Source organism: Mastacembelus armatus, chromosome 10 (assembly GCF_900324485.2).
Source record: "Mastacembelus armatus chromosome 10, fMasArm1.2, whole genome shotgun sequence".
Taxonomy (NCBI): Eukaryota; Metazoa; Chordata; class Actinopteri; order Synbranchiformes; family Mastacembelidae; genus Mastacembelus; species Mastacembelus armatus.
Window position 1 is genome coordinate 18,508,758 of NC_046642.1, and position 23,291 is coordinate 18,532,048.

General features: G+C 40.5%; 1 protein-coding gene across 1 annotated transcript in view; it reads left to right on the top strand.

The window, feature by feature from the left end:
• tenm1 (teneurin transmembrane protein 1) overlaps positions 1-23,291 on the top strand; it is a 152,345-nt gene that overhangs the window by 126,655 nt on the left and 2,399 nt on the right. Inside the window, exons 23-37 of the mRNA XM_026330036.1 lie at positions 2,496-2,650; positions 5,117-5,200; positions 5,695-5,889; positions 8,586-8,673; positions 10,246-10,442; positions 10,884-11,197; positions 11,807-11,979; positions 13,419-13,663; positions 14,420-14,713; positions 15,963-16,207; positions 16,911-17,053; positions 18,684-18,895; positions 20,222-20,523; positions 21,365-22,071; positions 22,705-22,847. Of these exons, the coding sequence (XP_026185821.1) occupies positions 2,496-2,650; positions 5,117-5,200; positions 5,695-5,889; positions 8,586-8,673; positions 10,246-10,442; positions 10,884-11,197; positions 11,807-11,979; positions 13,419-13,663; positions 14,420-14,713; positions 15,963-16,207; positions 16,911-17,053; positions 18,684-18,895; positions 20,222-20,523; positions 21,365-22,071; positions 22,705-22,847 (3,497 nt within the window). The remainder of the gene's footprint in view (positions 1-2,495; positions 2,651-5,116; positions 5,201-5,694; positions 5,890-8,585; positions 8,674-10,245; positions 10,443-10,883; positions 11,198-11,806; positions 11,980-13,418; positions 13,664-14,419; positions 14,714-15,962; positions 16,208-16,910; positions 17,054-18,683; positions 18,896-20,221; positions 20,524-21,364; positions 22,072-22,704; positions 22,848-23,291) is intronic.

Here is a 23,291-nt window from a genome sequence, read left to right on the forward strand (position 1 = left end):
GTGAAAGGAAAGTAGGAAGGATCCAAGGATGGCATTACAGCAGGGAGAATGCACCACATTTCGGGCCTAAGCAGGCTCAGCCTGCGCTGTGGGTTGAGACCTCCTGAATAATGCCAGGTGACAAGAGGAGAAATGGCAATGCTGAGAGGAAACAAGGGAAGAATAAAGAATGGCCTGAACAGGGGAAAAGCAAAACCCAGATATTACTGAAGAATCAAAGGTCACTGATTTGATGAGCACTTGTAAGATATGGGGCAAGATGGAGGGAGGGCAGCAACAAAAAGAAAGCAAAGGACAACAAGGAAACATAAGGAGAGGGAAGAGGGAACGAAAAGATAGCAGAAGAAGATCGAGTTATGGAGGGATAGAGACCGAGGGCAAGCTAGAAGAGGAGAGCAGGGGTGTTGGTGGGGGGGTGAGGGTGTGTGGGTGGTGTAATCTGTCTGTGTCAGAGGGATGATGAAAGGGCCAGGAGGGAGAACTCTGCAGTTCACCTTCTGGCCTCTGGAGGAAACACACTGACCCTGCCCCCCCTTCACTCCACCTGCACAATTTATGACTCAGGGTCGGTCCAGGGTTGCTCGGTTTGAGGACATTTGTGAAGCGAGTTGCGGTGGCGGTGCATCATGTTTGAACACGTGTCTGCGTTTGTGAGTGTGTGTGCACATGTTGAATGGAGTTATGTGTAAAGAAAGCTATTTTATGTCAAGGAGGATGAGACCTTTAGTGCTGCCTGGGGAAAAGGGCAGTAGTAGATTTCTACCCTGAGCTTACAGAGTGAGCACAAATACATCCCCACATAATCCTGGATGACAGAGTTTGAAAGGAAAAAGACTGACAGAATCAGAAAAAAAAAATCAAAGGAAATGGGATAAAATAACTGAATGAGGGAGAAGTTAGAGCTGTACTGCATACTGATCATGTCGCTCTTTTGTCCATTTTTTATTATGACGAGCTGGCACTTGTGCATGGTCACATCATTCTTTGAGTCCTTTTCTGAAGTTTTCTTCTGTCTATATTGTGGGTAGTGCTGGGACAGCAGCCAGAACCTCCATATGTGGAATTAAAATTCAGTCGAACAACAGCAGTTTAATGATAATCCATATAATTCATTTAATATGAAAAAAGATTTTTATTGTTCCAGCTTTTCTTCTGCTTTCCTCTGTCTCATGTTATAAATTGTACAGGTTCGATTATGAAGTGTCAGTTGAACAAGACAAGCAATTTTTTTATATGTTACCTTATGTTCGGATGTTACTGTTAGGATGGTATTTCCCTCAGAAGTTGGTGAAGAGTAACACAGAGGTAAAGTTCGGGTGAATTCTGGACTTACCTGTGCATTGATCAGGTGGCTAATCTCCACATTTGGTGGATGTGTCACTAGGCAACAATTTGAAAAGTTGTTTTTCATTATACCTTTAAGGTATAAGCATATGTCGAATGATGGGTCAGTTTGTTCTGTCACCTGAATATAGCCAGAATTCTACTGTGCAAGCCACACCACATTGTGTCATGGTATTTTGATTTAATGGTTTATTTTGTAGCATATTGTATTGCAAGATTGAATTTTGTGATTGGTCAGTTAGAGATAAATAGATTTTTTTTCTCCATTAAGTCCTTTGAGGCATGACTGAGATAAACTGACATATACAAAAACCCGCCATGATTTTATGAAAGAACATTAACAAAATGTATTTTTAAATGGCACAACTGTAAGGCACTTGCATTGCAGATGACAGGAAGATATACTGAAATATGGCTTATTATTGCTGATGCTCAGTAAAAGCAATCAAGGCAAATTGGCGGTATGTGGTAAGAGAGGTGAGGGTTGAGTCGTGGCATATTATTGCTGAGCAGTCGAGTCAAGGCACTATTCTCTGTATGGAGATGAGACAGGGATGAAGGTCGTTCCTCATCCATAACAGATGATTCATAGTCTGCCTTGACCTTTAATACCTGGACATACCTCTCTGCCCCTCTGTCTCTACTCGCTGCCTACTGTAGATCTACACGGCAAGGAGAGTTCAAGTTTACTCCGTTCATAGCAAAACACGCTCAAAAAGCCCGTGTGTATATGCACACATGAAGATACATGGATGCACATTTATAATGCACATTTGCACAAGCGTCAAATGTCAAAAGTTCACTGCGGCACCCTGCACACATCTAATGTGACAAATAACTACTTCCTCCAGTTGCATTGTTCTAATCCCTTTAGTGGGCTCTGGAATGGAAATATAATTACATTTCTGTGGTGCAGTGCCTTTGATAAGACAGCCGCTTGCTGAGCTGAATGTCTAACTGAGTTGGATGCCTCTGCGAAGCCCTCTCCTCTCTTCACTTTAATTCTCTTCCTTTCCCACTCCTCTCCATCTCTTCACTTCTCCATTTCGTACATATTTTCTCCTTTTCCCATTTTTGTTCTCTCACCCCCACTCACGTTTTCTGTCATCTTTAAAAGCTTATTCTGCTTCTCTCTTGTTTCACCCACCCAGGTATTGCAGTGGATAAAAGAGGTGTTGTCTACTTCGTTGATGGCACCACTATTCAGAAGATTAATGAGAGGGGTTTGCTCTCCACTGTGATTGGCTCAAACGGACTGATGTCGACGCAGCCGCTAAGCTGTGATGCACGCATGGACATCAGTCAGGTAAGCTAATAATGCAGTGGAGTTTAAATGACTGGTGCAAAATCTAGAGCCTCATGTTTTGCTCTGAAATAGTCTTCATACTCTTTATGTGAGTATTCTAAAATAATCTTAGGAAATACAAGATCCCTGCATGTGTTTTGTGTCCACTATTTACAGAAAGTACAAAAAGGTGATGAATCACAAACAAATTTTTATTTGTTGTTTGCTCTTTTTAAATAAAAATTGCCTAGCCTGCATTACAGGGAAGCTCTTAAAGGTGGGTGTCTGTGAGAGAAAGCACTGTAAGACCAAAAGCAGTCACTGCACAGATTTGATCAGCCAGCCTTCAGATCACGCTGCTGACTTATATCAGGCCTATTAGAGCAGAGGATGAATTATAGATGAACTTCTGGCTCTATAGAGGACTCTCTGCCTACACATAACAAGAGACTGTGTATGTGATTGTATGTGTGTGTGAATATGCGTGTTCAGCCCAGGTGAATTCCCAGAGGTGCTCTCATGTGTCCCATGTTCACAGTCTTTCTCTTTGTTAGTCATCAGCCTCTGCAGCACGTCTGGTCGTATTCAGTCACATTTATCCTCCATCTGTGCTCGTTCTAAGCTACTGTGACCTCGATATGGCATCAGTATTGATGATAGCCTTTGTATCTAGGGCCAGACAAACATCACTGTAGGAATTTATGCAAAATCTGCTGGCTGTGTGTTGGCTTAAATTTATAGTTTAAGGTTGACATGAAATGTAAATTCTCCCCTTTTTGTGAAATGCAACTATGACGACATTGCAATTACTGTGAACGTCTTTCCATCAGTAAAAGTATATAAAACCATACTAATAGAGTTTAACACCTGCTGAGTCATCTGTGGCTATGATGTTCGCTGTCTCTTTATCATAGGTTCAAATGTGGCAATGATAAAACGAACAGGCTGCAACCACAGCCCATTTGAGTCACGACACAGAGTAACTTCCAGAGTGCTTAAATCACTATTTTTGTTGTAGAACAAATTAAATATATTACCTCAAGTAGTGTAATTATATACTTTTTAGAGGTACTTGTACTTACCTTAAACATTTACACTTGGTGCTATTTGATACTTCTACACTTCTGCATTTCTGGGGGAAATATTGTTCTTTTTACTCAACTACATTTATCTGACACCATTTGGTAGTTGAAAACTTAACTCAAGGGACCTATTCTAAAAAATTGTGGGGGTCCAAAAAAATAAAATAAAATAGTTAGTTTGAATTGATTTTTGTTATTATTGCCTCATGAAAATAAAAATATGTAAAGATTTTTAGTGGGATTATTAAAACCTCACATACAAACTTGTAAAGACATTAAAAAATATATATGTATTGTTATGCAAAAATGCATAATTATAGAAATTAACAAATAAAAATGCTGTTTTCATGTAAATGCATCAGTAAAAATTGTTGTCAGTATATGATATGGACAGGAACTATTTCCATAAAGATTTCTTTTACTTTTAATAGGCTACTCTAAATACATTGCCCTAATAATGCATCTAATTATCTCATGAGTAAGTGTGTTGGATTGAGTATTTCTCCACTGTGGCATTACTACTTAATTAAAGGATCAGAATAGTTTTTCTACCCACAGCTTACCCACAAATATACTGCATCAGTCAAATTACCAGTGCCAGGGTTGTCATTCTGAGCCAATATTAGAATCCTATATTAATATTGCGGGTAGAGGGGTCCTTTTAATTCTGCAGACCTTGCCCTCCGCACAGCTCAACTTAACTTGTAAAAGTGATCACCTGGCATCACTGCAGCATTCAATATCATGAGCAGGAGAAATTTGATGCATGTCCTCTCTGGCTAAGGACAAGGGTGAGTCCTGCTCGATGAATCTCTCTACCTCTTAAAATGGGATTTCAGAGTGAACCATCTTCTCTGTCATTTGACAGAGCCTATAATTGGACATGTCAGTGGCAATTTAACATGATCCATTTATTTACCAATCCATTCTCAGAGTCATCAATCACCCCACTGATCTCTCAGATACACCGCTTTGTCTCCGGAGCAGACACAGCACACAGTTTTGGGTGTTTGTGTGTGTGAGCTAGACAGTGGTGTGGGTGGCTGTGCACTAGTGTAGGTTTGTATGTCTTTGACCCCCACGGTGTTAGCGGGCAGGGTGTGCTATTTGAGCAGGCAGCGATCATGGTTATTGGTTGACATTTGGAACAGTGCCGAGGCGAGCCGGTGTGAGTCTTGAATAAACACGGGGAAGGCTCCCTGCCCGCCACTGACCTTTGCATGAGCAGGGAGGGTCAGGAGGCCTAATGCTGTGTTATTAAGGAGATGCTATTTGTATCACCTGTAACCGACTCTTGTGGGCGATCGCTACCAAGGCTTTCTTGTTCTTCTGTTTTCATTTCTAATAGAAATACATCTGCAGTGTGGGTGATATGTGCTTTTATACATATGTCTTATTTCCGCAGGTGCGTCTGGAGTGGCCAACAGACCTGGCCATCAACCCGCTAGACAACTCCCTCTACATCCTGGACAACAACATTGTCCTCCAGGTGGAAAAGCACACGCACAAAAGACATGTTTGCCTGTGAATGAATTCTAAACCTGTTTCCTATTCACAATAATGCTTTTTTTGAGAGGCTTTTGGAGAGGCGTCTGCACTATATGTAGCAAAAAAAGAAAAGGTAATAAAATATTTCTCAGAAATTGCAGTGCTGTCACTTTAGGTGCATTTAGAGTGAGTTTTACTGTTAGAAAAGAGCACCTTGTTAAAAATACAATGTTTAGTCGCTCAGGTTTTGCTTGACCCCAAAACCTGTTCTCCAAAATTAATGAACTGCCTGTGTGTATCTTGAGAAAATTAATGGGTCATTAGATGAGGCAGGCTTTGGTTGCTTGAAGCTTGATACACTGCATCAACAAAGCTTTATTGTCAGTGGCTGATTCTACTGAAAAGAACTAATTATTAGTGGAACTACAGCTGCATTAACCATTTCCATTCTGCCTATCTTTTACAAAGCTAATACATGGAAGTATTCTTCTTTAGGTGTCAGAAAGCCTTCAAGTGCGTATTGTGGCAGGACGTCCGATCCACTGCCAGGTTCCAGGTATTGACCACCACCTTGTAAGCCGGGCAGCGGTGCGTGCCACCCTGGAGGCTGCCAAGGCTATCGCCATGTCTCACCTGGGCACACTGTTCATCGCAGAAACTGATGAGAGGCGCATCAACCGAATCCAACAGGTCACTGTCACCAAAAATACCACATTTATTCTGGTTACGTTTAGCTAGAAAAGTCATCTGATTCCAGCCATCTCATTCCCAATTTTAGACATTTATACAAAACATGTTTTATAAGAAACCCACGACTTTCTTTATGTTGTCAGTGTATTTAAAATCCAGTTACAGAAGATTTACTTTTACAAAGTATTTATATATCATTCCTTAACTCTAGTTATTAATGCCAAATATAAATATTTCCCTGGTCAACAATAACTACGCTTTAATGTATTCCACTACACCCTCCAAAATCTTCAACTGCCCCTCTCTTACTAAATTCAGGACAGATGTCCAAACCTTGCATGCCTCTGTGAATGATGACAGAGCAAGGGCCCCTGCAAAAATATCTTTCACATCTCTAGCCAAATGGACAAACAGAAAAAAAAATCTGTTACAACCAACACTGACATTTCTTGTGACCTGATAACTTCAATTTACCCTCACATTTGTTGCATCATGTGTCCCAGATTGCTTAGATTGTTAGCTGTGGTTACAGATGCTGTGCAGTTAGACACTTCTCCGAATCTGCTTCTTACACGTGGATATACAAAACTGCAATGCTTCCAAAACATAATCTACAAGCCTGCTTTCTTTTTTTTTTGGAGGGGGGGGGGGGGGGGGGGGGGATCATTTGTCAATTAGTTCCATTAGCTAGCAGCATGCTATTACAGGCCCACACCAGCACTACAAAGATATTACCTGCTGGACTCAATCAATAGTGCCTTTGTGGTCAGCAGCACCATGCTGAGTCCATGTGAAGGCAGAGAGGAGCATAAAATGCCTCAGATGCCTTTTTGATGGAGGCCACACAGCCATGTTGGAGAGAGCAATTAACATACTATTTTTTTCTTTTTTTCTGTTATTTTCTGGTACACTGTTGTTACTGTGTCACTCTCAGCAACAAGTAAAGGTTCTCCCTTGTGGGTGAATAAAGCAGACAGTGAAAAGTAAAAGAAAATTAGGATGTGTTGCAGATTTTCTCAGTAGTTTCCGATGCTCAATCAACACATTCAAAAACCTGACAGGCTGATAATGTTCAAAAAGCTAAATTAAATACCGAAACATTGTGTCACTTGTAAGACAAACTAGCTGTGCGCACGTACAGACTGACAATATATTTTAAATTGGTTTTAAAAAAAATGACAACCAAATTAACCACTACATTTCATCTTAAATGTCTGACACCAGCTGCATCTTGTACTGTTCAGTCAACAAATCTGTTTTGTCACTGTAATAAACCCCATTAAAAGTGAATGTATCTTGGCTGCAGTAAGTGTATTCAGGCTATGCTTTGGCACAAATTCTGGTTTGCTCTCGCGGTCCAGGCACCTGTCTGTCACACACACTCATAACATTTGGCCCTCACATCAGGGATCAAACATGCATAACCAATATGTGTTGAATTTTATTTTTAATCTTCTATAGAGGCATGGGTGTTATTGAATATGCATGGTATTGGAGCTTTGAGGTGCATTAAAATCAGCTCTGTTGTGGCAGTTTGTTTTCAACTAAGGGCACATTACAAGAACTTGTTTTTTGTGAAGTGGGCATATTTGTGGACACATGCGGGTCAAAAGACTTTTACGTCTTTTTGATATCCCTAAAGATGCGTGGCTTTATCCAGAAGTAAATCGAAATTCTCTGTACTGTTTTTTTTTTCTCCATTCCTTAAATATGTGAACATGTTTGCCTCAACTCAAAACTGTTAGGACAACTCTGCAGCTCTTCTAATTTTTGGAGGACATACAGAATGAGTAACTTACAAAGTCAAGAAAGCTGATGGAATGGTTTCACTTCCAAGCCTAAAATTAGGACCAAATGTTCATCTCTCTCTAAGAATTTTTGGAGCATTTTGGTTTCTTACTCCAAGGCACTTGATAAATATGGATTTAGGTTATTAAACTAAGTAGCATTAATTTAACTTTTTTTGGAAATTTGCTTAATTGCTTTTTTGCTGGGGAGTCCAATGAGAATGTTGACACTGCTTTCATGTCTGTACATTATGAAACGGTAGCCATCAAAATTAAGGCAGTGAAAATACAGAAGAAGCTTTATAAAACATGCTGAAAATCAACTTTCCCTAAGGGATAATAAGGTTGATTAAAAAAAAATCTAAATCAAACATATCATCTTCCTGAATTATCTTCTAAAAATGCATGCATCCCTTGAGTCACTTAAGCGGCATCATTCTTCCAAGCCTAATCAAAATCAAACTGTTGGTGTTGCAGTTTTTCTATCATTTATAGCACTCCCCATCAGGACAATCATTTTAATTTGTTTGGAGAGCTGGATTTAATGTTGCAAAGATACATCAATCCATCAGCAAAGCCCTATTTAGACCAAATGGGGACTCTTCCCACATATTGAGGATATATATTCATGCTGTTTTTCCTTCAAAAAACATCGAAGATATCATCTAAGAATGTTTGGTCAAGGTACGAGCAGCGTGTTGTGTTGTTGTCATTTTCCTTTTATTTCATTGTAGTATTAATCTGTATTCTCAGGTCAGGTTTTGATGAAATGCCATCATTATCTTGTTTGCCTGGAAGATTAGACTTAACAAAGGATGCTGGTGAACATTATCTTCTCTCCAATAAATGATCTGCATTTTTAAACGTGCAATTTTGTTTTGTTTTATTTTTTTTCGAAACGCACCACAGGTGTCGACCAATGGGGAGATATCGGTTATTTCTGGAGCCCCCACGGACTGCGACTGTAAGATAGACCCCAACTGTGACTGCTTCTCTGGTGGGTCATCAGAAAGCACACACACACACGCACACACACACACTCTTGTTACACAACCACAGGATTAAGTAAAGTAGGAGTATTAGATTATGGCTAATAGGATTACAGTGCTACAAAAAAAAAAACACCATGTAGCCGCACTGTACAATAATGTCCGATCTTATCATATTTGGCCTGGTTTAAAGGAAACAAACACAGGTACATTTATGAAGAGTGCATAAATAGAAATAGTCAGTGTGCCTTATGTTGAGTGATTAAATCGTGCAGCCTATGTGTCCCTGCTGGCTAATGATTTTATTAGCTGTGCTTAAGAACTTTCTCTCTCTTGTCTGCCTCCTTCTGTTTCCTTCTCTCCATTAAATCTGTCTAAATTATTTTAATCAGATGGATTTTTAATATCAAAGCCCAACTGTTTTGGCTGTCATTGAAAAATATTAAAAAATGATGGTATTGACATTTATGTAAGTGATTATACCATAGAGGAAAAAATGGCCATCTCTAATGTCACAATGGAGAAGTCAGTGAATATAATTTGAGAATGTATGTGTGTTGGGTATACAGAAAGTGAAGGGGTGTGTTAGTATGGACAGATATATTTGTATTCATAGGGACACTCCTTCGCAACAACCTCCAGCTAAATTTCAGTAGGAACCAGCTTGAGAGAAACCTTTCAAATCCATTCAAATTACAGCTGGCAAAAGAAGAAGCTCTTGTCTAGCCGCTGAAGGTTTTAACTGCTTGGTGTATCATGGAAGGGCACCTGAAATGTAATAAAGGAAAGAGGGAAAGGACCAAACAAATAAGCAGATGTTCTTTTGACAGTTAAGCCATGCTTTCATTGTAAGTGTCAGAGGATGTGATTTTATCATTTAATTCTGCTCATAAAAATCTGTCTCTTTTCTATTCAAAATGGAGGGAAGTGTCTCTCTCATGCTACAAGCCAATGGGCTGTAACCATCCCTATTTCTTGCGTTGTACTTTGCATATTTTCAATCATGTCTTGCTGTTAACAGATGATTACTCTCTTCAGAGGCTTTCCGTTTCCATCCCGTCACTATAAACACTCACAGAGTGTCTTTGAACATGTGCGCATGTGTGAGCACACACCCGCAAATATGAACACACACATACGTTCATCATGTGCATGCTGTCAAGAGATAAACTGCCACCCTGCTGACTGCACAGTCCCATCAGAGGCCCTGGGCCCACTGCTGCCAGCATCTAAGGGCTTCACCTGGTTGTTATCCTGCTGTGCTACCACAGACATCTGAATGCATTCAGTCACCCACTATCGGTGTCTGATAAGGCTAAGGTCACTATCAAGGTGGCCATATTCACTCTAGTGGGAAGCTACGTATTCCAACAAGTCCAAGTCCTGAGCTGAACTGATAACTGCTTAACCGACACCAAGTGATTGTCACATTTTATAAAGCATGTGTGCACCGGTGGTGACTTTTTCTAAAGAATGATTTGTATTTCTCAGGTTATAACTCAGGGAATATTCTACTATCCTGTTTTGTTGATAAATGGTTTGCCCTTATTGAAATAATGCCTTCTTGTATCTCCTATCAGGAGACGGAGGGTATGCCCGTGACGCTCGTCTCAAAGCACCCTCCTCTCTGGCCGTGGCCCCCAACGGAACCCTCTATATTGCTGATCTGGGCAACATCCGGATCAGAGCTGTCAGCCCAAATCAACCTCAGCCCAGTCCTGCAGGACTGGTGGAGATCAGTTCCCCACTGGACCAGGAGCTCTATCTCTTCAGCCAGGTACACAATGCAAAGTATACCCAAATGATAAAAAAAGAACAGACAGTTTATCCTAATTAAGTTCCAAATGAGGATAAGACCTTTTTATGAACAACATTAATGTGCCACTGTGCATTTATTTACTGCAATTTTTGCAGTGCCTACATTCAAACATTCAAATGGTTATAACTTGAATAAATGTTATATAATCTAAATGTTTAAGATTTGCACAATATTAACTTAAGACTGGTTGAACTGCACAAATTGAGTAGACCGGCTACTAGACACTTATTTGTAGGGATTATCATACGTAACACTGGGAACCTGGACTCTTTAGCTAGTACTTAGCTGATAATTAGTAAGAACGTAGGGAGTGCATTACACATAGATCTAATAATAGATTATTAAATACAGCCTCCATACAATCCTAACTGCTGCTTTTTCTTTGGTTTCTGATAACAGAATGGATCCCACATGTATACCAAACACCTGATCACAGGCCACTACCTGTACAACTTCTCTTACGGCACAGACGGTCAGCTGTCTGGGCTGATGTGTCGCGACGGCCACGGGATCCAGGTGAGGAGAGATGCTCATGGAGTGCCTCTTTGGCTAGCATTACCTGGAGGACAGGTGTACTGGCTGTCTCTTAGCAACAGTGGAACACTAAGGAAGGTGTCAGCCCAAGGCCATGACATCGCTCACATCACTTACCATGGCAACACAGGTCTCCTAGCAACCAAGAGTGATGAGAACAGTTGGACTACTGTTTATGAGTAAGTTTGCAATTTTTTTCTCTTTTTAGTGTGCTGTCATGTTTTAGTTTCTTTCTTTGTTTCTGTCTTTCTATGCTTCACTTTTCACTTTTTCATCTTTCATTGATGCTTTGTTGCTTCACTCTGAATGTCCGCGTGAACAGGGGCTTGCATGTGTGTATGTGTAACAATGTAAGACCAAGTTTTTGTTAGCGCTGTGAAATCTGACTGCCATCTGGTGGTGCATCACCAACTGTATTGTAACATGTGTTGTTTTTTGTCTTTGCTTAAGTGACTGATTAGCTGAAGGATGTGCAGCACTTTGATCACACTCTTGTACTGTAGTAACACACAAGAGTACATACATACAGATACATACTTCCAAAAACACATCAGTCTGAATTATTCCCCACTGCCAACCCAGTCTCTGTTTCAAATTCCACAGCTGGATAATTACACATATAAATCATAGTTGACACTCTGTGCTGATGCTCGTGTATAAGAGAGGAAAACAGAATGATAGTGAGTAAATGTGTGTGTTTGTGCATAGGGCTCTGTTCATTTGCATGAGAGTGACAGTTATTTGTGCGTTCGTGCTTGAAATCGTCATCTTTGTGTCCATTTTCCAAGGTACAACAGCGAGGGCCACGTGACCAACATCACCCTCCCGACGGGTGACGTGAGTGGTTTCCATGGCAACCTGGAGCGCTGGTCCCGAGTGGAGGTTGAGGCATCCAACCGTGAGAACTTTGTCACCAGCACCAACCTGTCTGCCAGTGACACCATCTACACCTTCAGACAAGGTGCAGCATTATGTCACGCTGTGTGTGTGTTGTACTTGTCATAAGACAAAAGGGACATTGGTTAGCTGTAGGAAGACAAAGTGTACACAGAGACACAGGGGAAAATTTCTCACTTTACCACTGCGCAGCTACACCCATCTACTTTAACACAAACATACCACAAGCTATTTGTGACTCACCCGAAGAGGGGTGGAATAAACCATGGACAACATACACAAATATTCGAAGATTTATTTATTTATTTAAACATTTATGACTGACAGTAACATGGCTTTTATCCTTGTCAGATCTGTTGGCCGCAGTGCACGTATGTGCAGCAGATATGCAACAATGAAAAAAGGAGTGATCTATTTATAAATGATTTACACATGATCTGATATGACCTCTTTTCATAAATACACTAATGACCAGTAAAAAAGAAAAGCGCTGTTTATTTTTTATTTATTCAAAAAAGAAAAGAAAATCTGACGGACTTGGGAAATGTCTTAACAACCACCAGAAAAAAATGGAAAAAGAGGGCAGAGATGAGAACAGGAGAAAATGAGAGTGGAGTGGAGAAGCCGCTCATGGGAGCAGTTTCTTCTCATGTCATCTCTTTAATTGCTTTCTAGCAGTTGTCACAATGACAGGACTGTAGGGAGAGAAAAGCTGCTCCAACACACACTTGCAGCCACGAAGGCGTGTGCACGGTGTTACAGTATGACAGAGCTGCCAGGGAAGAGTTGCAATGACTCTCTATTTTAGAGTGTCCCCTCTACTTTTACCACTCACAAATTCAATGTTTTTTTCTCCTGCCTCTGAGGAAATTTTAACCATATGTTAGAGGTTTTATATCGGTGGAGGGACTAGAATTTATTTATTATAATCTGTGTTCAGTTTTATGATTGAAATAGAATTTTGTGGTATTACCTTTTTTTATTATGATTTCATATAATTATGATTTTAAAATGGTAAAACTGTGAGATGCAGTGATATTGGGTGGTGTAAATTCTGTGTAAAATCTTACTCAGACATATAGATACCAGAATGAAAGAACAGTTTCTGAGACACCTTTGCAAAGTGTGAGAAACTGTCACAGCCAAGCACCCATCCTTTACCCCCTCCCTTTCTCTCTTTCTTCCTCTTCTTATTGCTCAGTCTCTCTCAGTCAATCTCTCCCCTGCTGTTTTTTAATACATTGTGTTTTCTGAGATTGCAGAGAAAATGTTTAAGGCGCAAAAATTAGAGCAAATTTGTTCAAACAAATTGCACATACAAAGAGCCAGACATGTATTCATTGTAATCATGTACACTGCTGCTCACTGATTTTTCTGAAGGCTGCATTGTGACTAACGTTTTTTTTCACACTTTTTTCATGTGTTGCTTTCTATTTGCATATTGAATGCATGTGGTGGGTATCTCTGTATGTGTGTGACCCACCCATGACGATCAAACAACAGACCATGCACAGAGTTCATACAGGGTCAGTGCTGATGGGTCATTTCTCGTATCACTTGCGAGCGGGATGGAGCTGTCACTCAGCACGGAGCCCCTCCTCCCAGGAGTTGTCGGGGGAGGAGTCAGTCCCACGGCCAGCCGCTGTAACATCAGTCTGCCTGGAGACCACACCCCCAGCCTAATAGAGTGGAGGCAGAGGAAGGAGCAGAGCAAGACGAACTACAGCACTTATGAACGCAGGCTCAGGGTAAAACACTAAATCACCAGCATACTGTTCAGCTAACACAGATAATACAGAAGGTCTTCCACACTGTGGACTCCAATTCATAAGCAACAGAACACACACTGGAACCAGAACAAATCCCAACAGCTGTCAAATATCTCAGAAACATGTGTGAATAGGTCATATTACATAACCTCAACCACATCTTAGAAGCCTGCTGCGTTAAGGAAAAGTTGTGCAACCTGACCTTTAAAAATCATCAAAAGTGACATAAAAATGTGTACCTACATGTGTTTAGTGGCTCTTGAGCCAAACATGGAACAGTTCTACAGCCTCTTATTACACAACATGTTTGATGTTGTGAACAATTAATGACGTCACCGGAGCTGAGCTGAGAGGTCAAATGAGTCGGAAACCATTAGCTGTACTTTCCATGACAGACTGCAACACCTCTTCTCTCTCTCCCTAGAACATAAAGTATACCACATGAACAGGATATGACACAAGAAAAGAAGATTTTATTTAATATATGCTAATTAATGGGCAGTGCCCAAGACCAGGTGCTTTACTTATTCACAAGGTAATTTATGGTTGTGCAGGCCACGTTGGCTCTTAATGTAAAAATTAATTTATCTACACTTATGAAATCTATGCTTGCCTCAGACATACCACTTCATGGCCTTACGTGGAATTTATGATGACTATAAGACAGAAAAATAAAAAAAAAGTTTGATTTTCTTTTTCTCTCTTTAGCTGACATTTCACTGATTCTCTTTTCAGGCACATAACAGGAACCTGTTGTCCATTGACTTTGATCAGAGCACCAGAGTAGGGAAAATCTATGATGACCACAGGAAATTCACCCTCCATATCCAGTACGACCCACTGGGCCGCCCAGTGGTGTGGTCTCCCAGTAGCAAATACACTGAAGTAAACATCAGTTATTCTGGAGGAGGACTGTTGTCTGTCATCCACCGTGGAGAATGGTCTGAACGGCTGGAGTACGAGAACGACAGGGTAGTCTCCAGAGCCTGGGTCAACGGCAAGATCTGGAGCTACACATATGCAGAAAGAGTAAGAGCTGCACCTGCAGAAAACATATGCAGCTAGGATGTGATAGACTGGTTGTGACTGTATCATGCAGAGATTTGTTTGAATTCTTCACTCCTCTTTGTCTTTTCTTGCTGTTAGCAGAAATCTCACACATCTGCTCTTCCACTGTTTGCTGCTTCAAGGTTTTTGTAGTTATCGGAAACCAAAACTAACACTAAAAGTATGTGAAGCAATTCTGCTGCAGGTGATGAAAGCAACAAATTGAAAGCACATTAAACTTATTTACACCACTGTTACTACCAACCACTGTCCCCCTTTGAAGCATGATTTCTATTCATTTTACTAAACCTTGAAAATGAGTGTGTCTAAAGTTCAGGTTTATTAAAAGTTTAGTTATAGGATAGACGTTTTACATAAATATGTACTTATAGTTACATGAATGTACATAAACGCAGCTTTGAGGATCGTAAAACCAGAAAAGATGCTCGTTCTTGTGGAGCACATCTCATGGTTCTGCAACACGATTTTCAGATTGGTGAAAAGAAAGCAATGGTTTCCTGACAGTGGGTTTTAAAGTAATCGTTCAAAAGAAAGAAAGAAAATAAATAAATAAATAAAGTACAGTGCATGTAAAACATGACAAGACAAGACACGTATGTTCATTTAAGTACTGTATGTGACACGGCTGAAGGCTACCTCCAGCTTTCCGTTCATGAAAGTAATTGAAATATTTAATGAAACGAAATTCAGCCTGAAATATACTTAGTGTCAGGTACTGGTCTAAGACAAAATTAGATTGCAAAGGAGCTGATATTACAAAACCATCTTGATATAATGGAATACCTGCTTGCATTATTAATACATAATTATTATACCTTAGAGTTAAAACGATATGTACTTTGTACATTATTTTACCTCAGTTCAGGCAGTTCACATAGCTACAGCACTGCACACGCAGATTTTAAAACATGTCTGAACAGTGAAATATCAATTCAGAAGTAAGCAAAATTCTCTCTTTCATCTGAATAAAAAACAGAGCTTCAATCATAGTGCTTTGTTTAAGAATTGAATAGTTTTCAATACATAACTGAGGAATGAGTGGTCCTCAAGCTACAACCAAGGTTGTTTCTGGAGATCAGACATTTTGCTGATACAAGGTTTTCACCAAATGACATTGAAATACAAAAAAACACATTAGACAGTGAAAGAATAAATATCTCAGAGCTGCATTATTCTAACTCTCCTGTGCTGTCTGCCTGCATTGTTGCAGTCCATTATGCTGCTCCTGCATAGCCAGCGGCGCTACGTCTTTGAATACGACCAAACAGACCGACTGATTGCCGTGACAATGCCCAGCATGGTGAAGCACACCCTGCAGTCGATGCTGTCCATTGGTTACTACAGGAACATATACACCCCTCCTGACAGCCAAGCCTCCTTCGTGCAGGACTACACCCTTGATGCGCGGCTTATGAGGACTCAGTACTTGGGAACCGGGCGTAGTGTCATCTACCGGTATGAAACAGAATACAGAAGTACTGCTGGCTGTCAACTGTGTCAGTTAATTTAGAGACGCAGCATAGTGTGGAAGAGGTGACAGCTCCAGTTTGATTCTGATGAAACTTGGACGCATTATGCATCTTGGCACTAGCGAGGCATATAAAAACATAACACTGATTGGCTTTATGAAGATACTATAATTAAAGGCTAATCGCAGACATTTAAAAGCCCTGTTGCACCAAGTCTAGCTGGCACAAAACACACTACGCATACCCAGCTGTCCTTACAATCTACATTGATTGGACTAATGAGGAAGACTGATTAAAGGTCAAATTTTTTATCATCTTACTTTGTCAAACACTACTGATCCGATTTGGATGAAGGCTAGAGGACTGATTTGGATAGTGTTCTGGCATTTAACATCTTTAATACTCATTGGCTCGATGGGGATACTATATTAAACTGTCCCATTTTCAAGATTTGAAAGGCTGTAATTGCCACAACAGCTGGTCTGAATGTGATGATTTCCTTAATGGCCAAAAGGATCTTTGTATTATTCATGAGACATAACATGTTTATTTACATTGAAGTTCAAAAGCATGTTCTGCTGTGCAGTTTTAAAGCTAAATGATTTTATTCCACACATCTGCTACAACTACCTAATTTATCATTTATTAGTATATATTGATTGTTTTTTCATTTTTCTGTATTTTTCAAGGTATACACCAGCAGCACGGCTCTCTGAGGTGGTTTATGACTCCACTCTGGTGACCTTCACTTATGACGAGGCCTCTGGCACTGTCAAGACCATTCATCTCACCCATAACGGCTTCATAAGCTCCATACGATACAGACAGACAGGTACATTTGCACTCACGGCACATGCACTAAGAAGCAACAGAAATTTAAAATATTTACACTGTGTAATGAGGTTTGTTTTAGTGGATTATTTAAAAGGATCTTGCAGAACATAAAATGATCTTATGGCCATAACTCAAAACATATGGACTGCAGTGAGACAGCACATGCTTCTTGAGCCAGATTTCTTCAGAGGTATCAAACTCTGAAGTCTGGCTTTGAGTCAGCCTTAGCGCTGTTTCATCTGAGACTGACACAGTGTGAATTGAGCCGAGCATGTTTGAGTGGAAGTCACTGTGGTCTACCACAGCTATAAATATGAGATCACCCCCTGGGCTCTAAGCATGCTATCTCTTCCCCACCTCCGCAACCAGGCTACGTGATCAAAGCAGACAAGCGAATGTATAAACATAAGCTTATATGCGGTGGGATAGGTATAGGTATTGTATACTACAATTGTGTTGAAAGCTGTAACCCTAATAACACAGCAGTCATTTCACTTTTGATTTAGGAAAAGTAGTTAGAAAGACATTATACTCCATAAATTGCAAAATTATCCAGTAATAGCATGACTATCAACAGGCCTTTTAGCTGTGGCAGCAGATTCGTTCAGGTAGAGTCATTATTAATACAGTTCACCAATTCCCCCAAGTTATAGAGTCTTTCCAGGGTCATTGACAGCACTCTCATCTCTGCTTCTGGTTCACTTTACATGGCTTTGTGATTGGCTCACCATGATTAGGTGTCACTAATCGCAATGAGGCACATCTGTGTGTGTGTGTGTGTGTGTGTGTGTATATGTGTCTGCATGTGTGTTTATCGCTTTGCCCTCAGTGTGAATAGACTTTCACCTTCTTTTAACTGATCTCATTTCAGCAGAACAAACGGAGCCTTAGAGAGAGGAGAGATAGTGGTAATTGTCCCTTGAGAGGAGACAAGGAAAAAGAACCAAAAAAGGAGAGACAGAAGTATAGAGAGGTAGGCTAGAGAGAAAAAAAAAACTGAAGAAGGAGAGAGAAAGATGACAGCTTGGGGAAGTGACAGCTAGAGAACCGAGACCAACAGACTGCAAGTTCCCGAGGGCTGTAGAAAAGCCTCTACCTCTCTCTCGATGTTTCTGCCATTTTCCCACTAGCACAACATTCCACAGAAAATAAAAATAGAAGATGTAATGCTGATGCAGCTCTCTACAGTCTCCAAAGCTAGACACTTAGTCATTTTAACTGCAATCAGAGTCATCTCAAATAGCACTATAATGGTGTTTCATTAGCAGGGCTTTTTTCAAATGGAGAACGAGGTAGTAGCTAGCAGCAGAGGTGATGAATGGTGTTGTTAAAGTTGATGTTCTGACATTAAGGAGCACATTGGCCCATCATGGCTATTGTCTTTAGATTTCATTATCTCCCCATATTAAAGGTCACCACTGGAAATGCCATAGAGGTGTGGGGATAGTTAAGATTGAATGGATTGCACTGCGTGTGTCTGTGTTAATGATGTTAAATTAGTCCTTGATTTGAATTAATTAGCCAGGCCTGTATGGGTCGAGTGATGGTTAACATCACGCTGCTTTGTGCAGTATGTGCACCTGCTGCTTGAATTCCTCACATGAAACCACTTTGATTTGTCTACATAGGTCCCTTAACGAGCCGGCAGATCTTCCGCTTCAGCGAGGAAGGTTTGGTCAATGCCAGATTTGACTACAGCTACAACAACTTCAGAGTGACTAGCATGCAGGCAGTCATCAATGAGACCCCTTTGCCAATAGATCTGTACCGTTATGTTGACGTATCTGGACGGGTCGAGCAGTTTGGAAAGTTTAGCGTCATCTTTTATGACCTTAACCAGGTAGGCCGAATATTCATATAAAATATCTAACTGCACTCCTGCTTTTAATCTTTATGGCTTTATTTTTCTGACTAATCTCATTTTGCAATCTCACCAAGTTTCCTTTCACAGCTTTTTTTTTTATTTTTATGGCATGATAATAAGCCCACACTACGTAGCAGGGGTACACTGAGCTCATGACACAAGACGATACATAATATTGGGTTCACAATACGATAAGAGGGTATTTTAACTATATTTTGAAGAACTTAGTGATCAATGATGAAATATATGACTATGTCTTTTACTTGACAGAAAGTTACAAAATGCAAAGTTAATGCAGGTGTATTTTAAAATGTTTTAACTAATCATTTTGCAATTAATGTCACTTCAGTTCAGTATGCAGTCAAAGCAGAACAATCAGCATCTTCTATGCTATTTCAGGGTCTCTACAGGAATAAACAAGTTCAGTTTAAGGCTTTTTATGACCTTGCAATTATCACTTTAAATGAAATTTAAAGTGATAATTGCAGTCAAAGTAATGGTTACCGAAAGTAAAGTATACTCTTTCCGGATGAACATCAGTTTAACATGAATATTAAAGTAGGAGTTTAAGAACACTGTGCAAATATGTTTAATGTGAAAGGAAAACACAAGGAACGTCCTAAATGATATTACAATAATCTCCGAGCATTAATTATTAACAAAGACCTTCTAATTGCTTAACACTCTTCAATGAAGGAAAAAAAAAAAAAACAGAAATATATAATTTGTAACATATTTGTGTTACACCACAAACGTTAATGTGTGGTGCGTAAAAACGCATAAACACACATCTTAAAAACATGGCTGATATGTTTGACTAACTGCTGTTATGTACCTCACCTTTTCCCCTCAGCAAGAAATATCATCACGTTTTAATATCGCATTGTCCCATGGCACAAGATCTCACCACACCCCTACTACCTACCCAACACAAAAAACAAACTCAGTAAATTGTCTGGTAAACACAGTGGAGTATATGGTCAGGAGTCCATGTCTATAGACACCTATATCTAATATCATTATCCAACATCCTCAGTAGCTTATTAAGAGACAACTAAAACCAACAAACAACTCCAAATGATAATGATTGGTTTGTGCTCACTGGGTATGTAAATAAATAATTGTTAGGTGTGTTTGCCAAATCACCTTTATAAGCTTCCTATGAGAATTGATGGGTGGAAAAAGCCATTAAAACTGTTTTAAAACATCCATATATAATGCTTGATGCACTTCAACATGGTTTTGGGTGCGTGTGTTTACGTGTACGTGTGTGTCTAATATAAATTATCTGCCACTGACCAGGTTATTACCACTCATCTGATGAAACACACCAAGGTATTCAACTCCTACGGCCAGGTGGTGGAGGTCCAGTATGAAATCCTTAAATCTATTGCCTACTGGATGACCATCCAGTATGATGCAGCGGGGCGCACAACCACCTGTGACATCAGGGTTGGGGTGGACAGCAACGTGACACGCTACACCTACGAGTATGATGCAGACAGCCAACTGCAAAGTGCATCCGTCAATGAGCGGCCTCAGTGGCGATACAGCTACGACCTCAATGGGAACATCAATCTGCTCAGCCATGGGACTAGTGCTAGGTAAGACACTGCCTTACCCAACCTGTTTTATATTTCACATGTTATTACCATGTCAAAACATTATTATCCTGTTCTTGACCACACCAGCAACATGACTTTAGGTTGAATATTGTATAGACTGAACTAGATCCAATATTATTGGATGAGATCTTGTGTTATTATTTTTTTATTTTTTAATATATTTATTTGTAAGTCAGGTCAAATGTATAATTTATTTGATCTCCCACCAACCTCAGCCATATTCAACATCAATATGTTAGCGTTTAGCTCAAAGCACATCTCTAACAGTCTCATAGAGTCGTCAAAATGGCTGTAGATTCTCAGGGCACAGTCAGGTTACATTACAGTGGTAAAGCTGTGGTCTTGTGCTGTGCTTTCCTTATTGGATCATGCAGTTATTTAACATTATGCCGCTGAAATATCTGGGGGCACTGTACTGAATGGCGCCGCTTTAGCTACAGTGGTAGTGCTGCTAGCAGTAAATCGCTATGTAAAGTCTACTAACGCTGGTAGCTGACATTTCATTAAGTGCAAAGGCTGCTTTGTTGTTTGTTGTCGATATAAGCAATTTGTTATTGTACAGTTTGTGAAGTTCAGAAACACAAGTAGGTTAATTAGTTTTCATACATTCAAGCAGTGATCAACGGTGATTGGCTGCATACACAAAGGTCAGCTCAACAAATCTGAACTTTTCCACTGCAGGCATCAATGCAGAGTAGTGTTAGTGTATCACATACATAATAATGAGGATGTGTGCATAAAAGCTGCTGATGCAGTAATGTTAATATTAAGCCACGTTTGGAGCAGTATTACTGTGGATATTTGTTTGGTTTAATTTCAGACTGACTCCGTTGCGGTACGACCAGAGAGACCGCATCACACACCTTGGCGAGTTACAGTACAGTGTGGATGATGATGGCTTCCTCCGCCAGCGAGCGAATGACCTGTTCGATTACAACTCTAACGGCCTGCTGACCCGCGTCTTCAACCGAGTGACCGAGCACACTGTGTGGTACCACTATGACGGGCTGGGTCGTCGTGTTGCCACCAAGAGCAGCCAGGGCGAGCAACTGCAGTTCTTTTATGCTGATCTGTCACACCCCACCAGGGTCAGCCACTTGTACAACCACAGCAGCAATTTGATCACGTCATTGTACTATGACCTTCAGGGCCATCTCATCGCCATGGAGCTGAGCAGCGGGGAGGAATACTACGTTGCCTGCGACAGTGTGGGAAGTCCGAGGGCAGTTTTCTCTAGCAAGGGGCGACTGGTAAAAGAGATCCTCTATACTCCCTATGGAGAAGTTTATCAGGACACCAACCCTGACTTCCAACTTGTCATCGGCTTCCACGGAGGCTTGTATGATCCGCTGACACGTCTGGTCCATCTGGGTAGACGGGATTACGACACGCTAGCTGGCCGATGGACTTCACCAAATCACGAACTGTGGGGCGAACTGAGTAAAGAGCCGAAGCCATTCAACCTGTATGCCTTCAAGAATAACTGTCCGGTTGGGAGAGTGGAGGAGGTGACACAGTTTACTACAGGTAAGTTTCACACACTTACACACACACCCATTCACTCTCACTCGCATGAGCTGCCACGTTACAACTTCTCGCACAGATACAGGCAGATATCTCACTCAGTGGCACCCCCCCCCCCCCCCACATACCTACAAGGGAAACATCTGCCATAAAGATGTGAGTGAGTGGGGCACACAGCTAACCACAGGTGACCTGCGTGACAGAGAGAGATGTGACAGACAGAATGTACTGGCAACAGAAAAGACAGCCATGCCTCTAATCATTTTGTTTTTTAACACAGGCTGTTATATTTTGTCTATCAAGAATACTGTTTCCCCAGGAGACACAATAGAAACTCAGGCAAGGGAAAGAGATGGAATAGGAGAGTAGGAGAATGAATATAGGATGTCGATGGGGGCATATGTTCTTTTGGTTAATGAAACATTTATTTGTTCTGTCACGTTTTTCTTTCCGTTAGGGAAACACCAGCCAACCCATCTCTGCTGCATATTATGCTCATATTTTGTGTGATTTCCTGTACTAGGTGTTGTTTCCTCAGACTTATGACTTTTTGTTTGTTTCAAGGTATACACTTTATATTCTAACTTTCTTTCCCTGAGCAATTTTCTCTCTTTCTGTATGTGTGCGTGTGTCCAGACATTGGTAGCTGGCTGCAGCTATTTGGTTTCCAGCTTCATAATGTTGTCCCAGGGTTCCCTAAGCCTGAAGTGGGCAGAATGGAACAAACATACGAACTGATGAAGATCCAGTCCAAGACACAGGACTGGGACTCCAGCAAGGTGAGCTTTAAAAAGTCTATTTCAAACACACTAATATTGTGTCCCAGTGTTCATTGTGCAGTTGTAAAAAAAAAAAAAAAATGTATTTTTGTCCCAGTCTGTTTTTTAGTAGAATGCTTCTATATAAATGCATCACATGAAATGTGATTTAGTGGCAACTGGCTAACCCAGACCATAATTTAAACTCACACTTGACACATACTTAAACCTATGGGTCATAGTAACCAGCAGAACAGCTGTAGCAAGCATATTTTTGGATGTTCTTATTCATTTATGTCATGTAGCTACAGTAGCTGGCTAGGTTTGGTAGCAGCTGTCAAACTTGAAGAGAGGCTGTGAGCAAGTGCCTGGCTGAAAGGTCTGGGGTGAGGACAAGTCTGCTATCATGAAAAGAATGAAGTGAATTGTTAAAGATTACATATTATTAATAAAACTATTAATGCA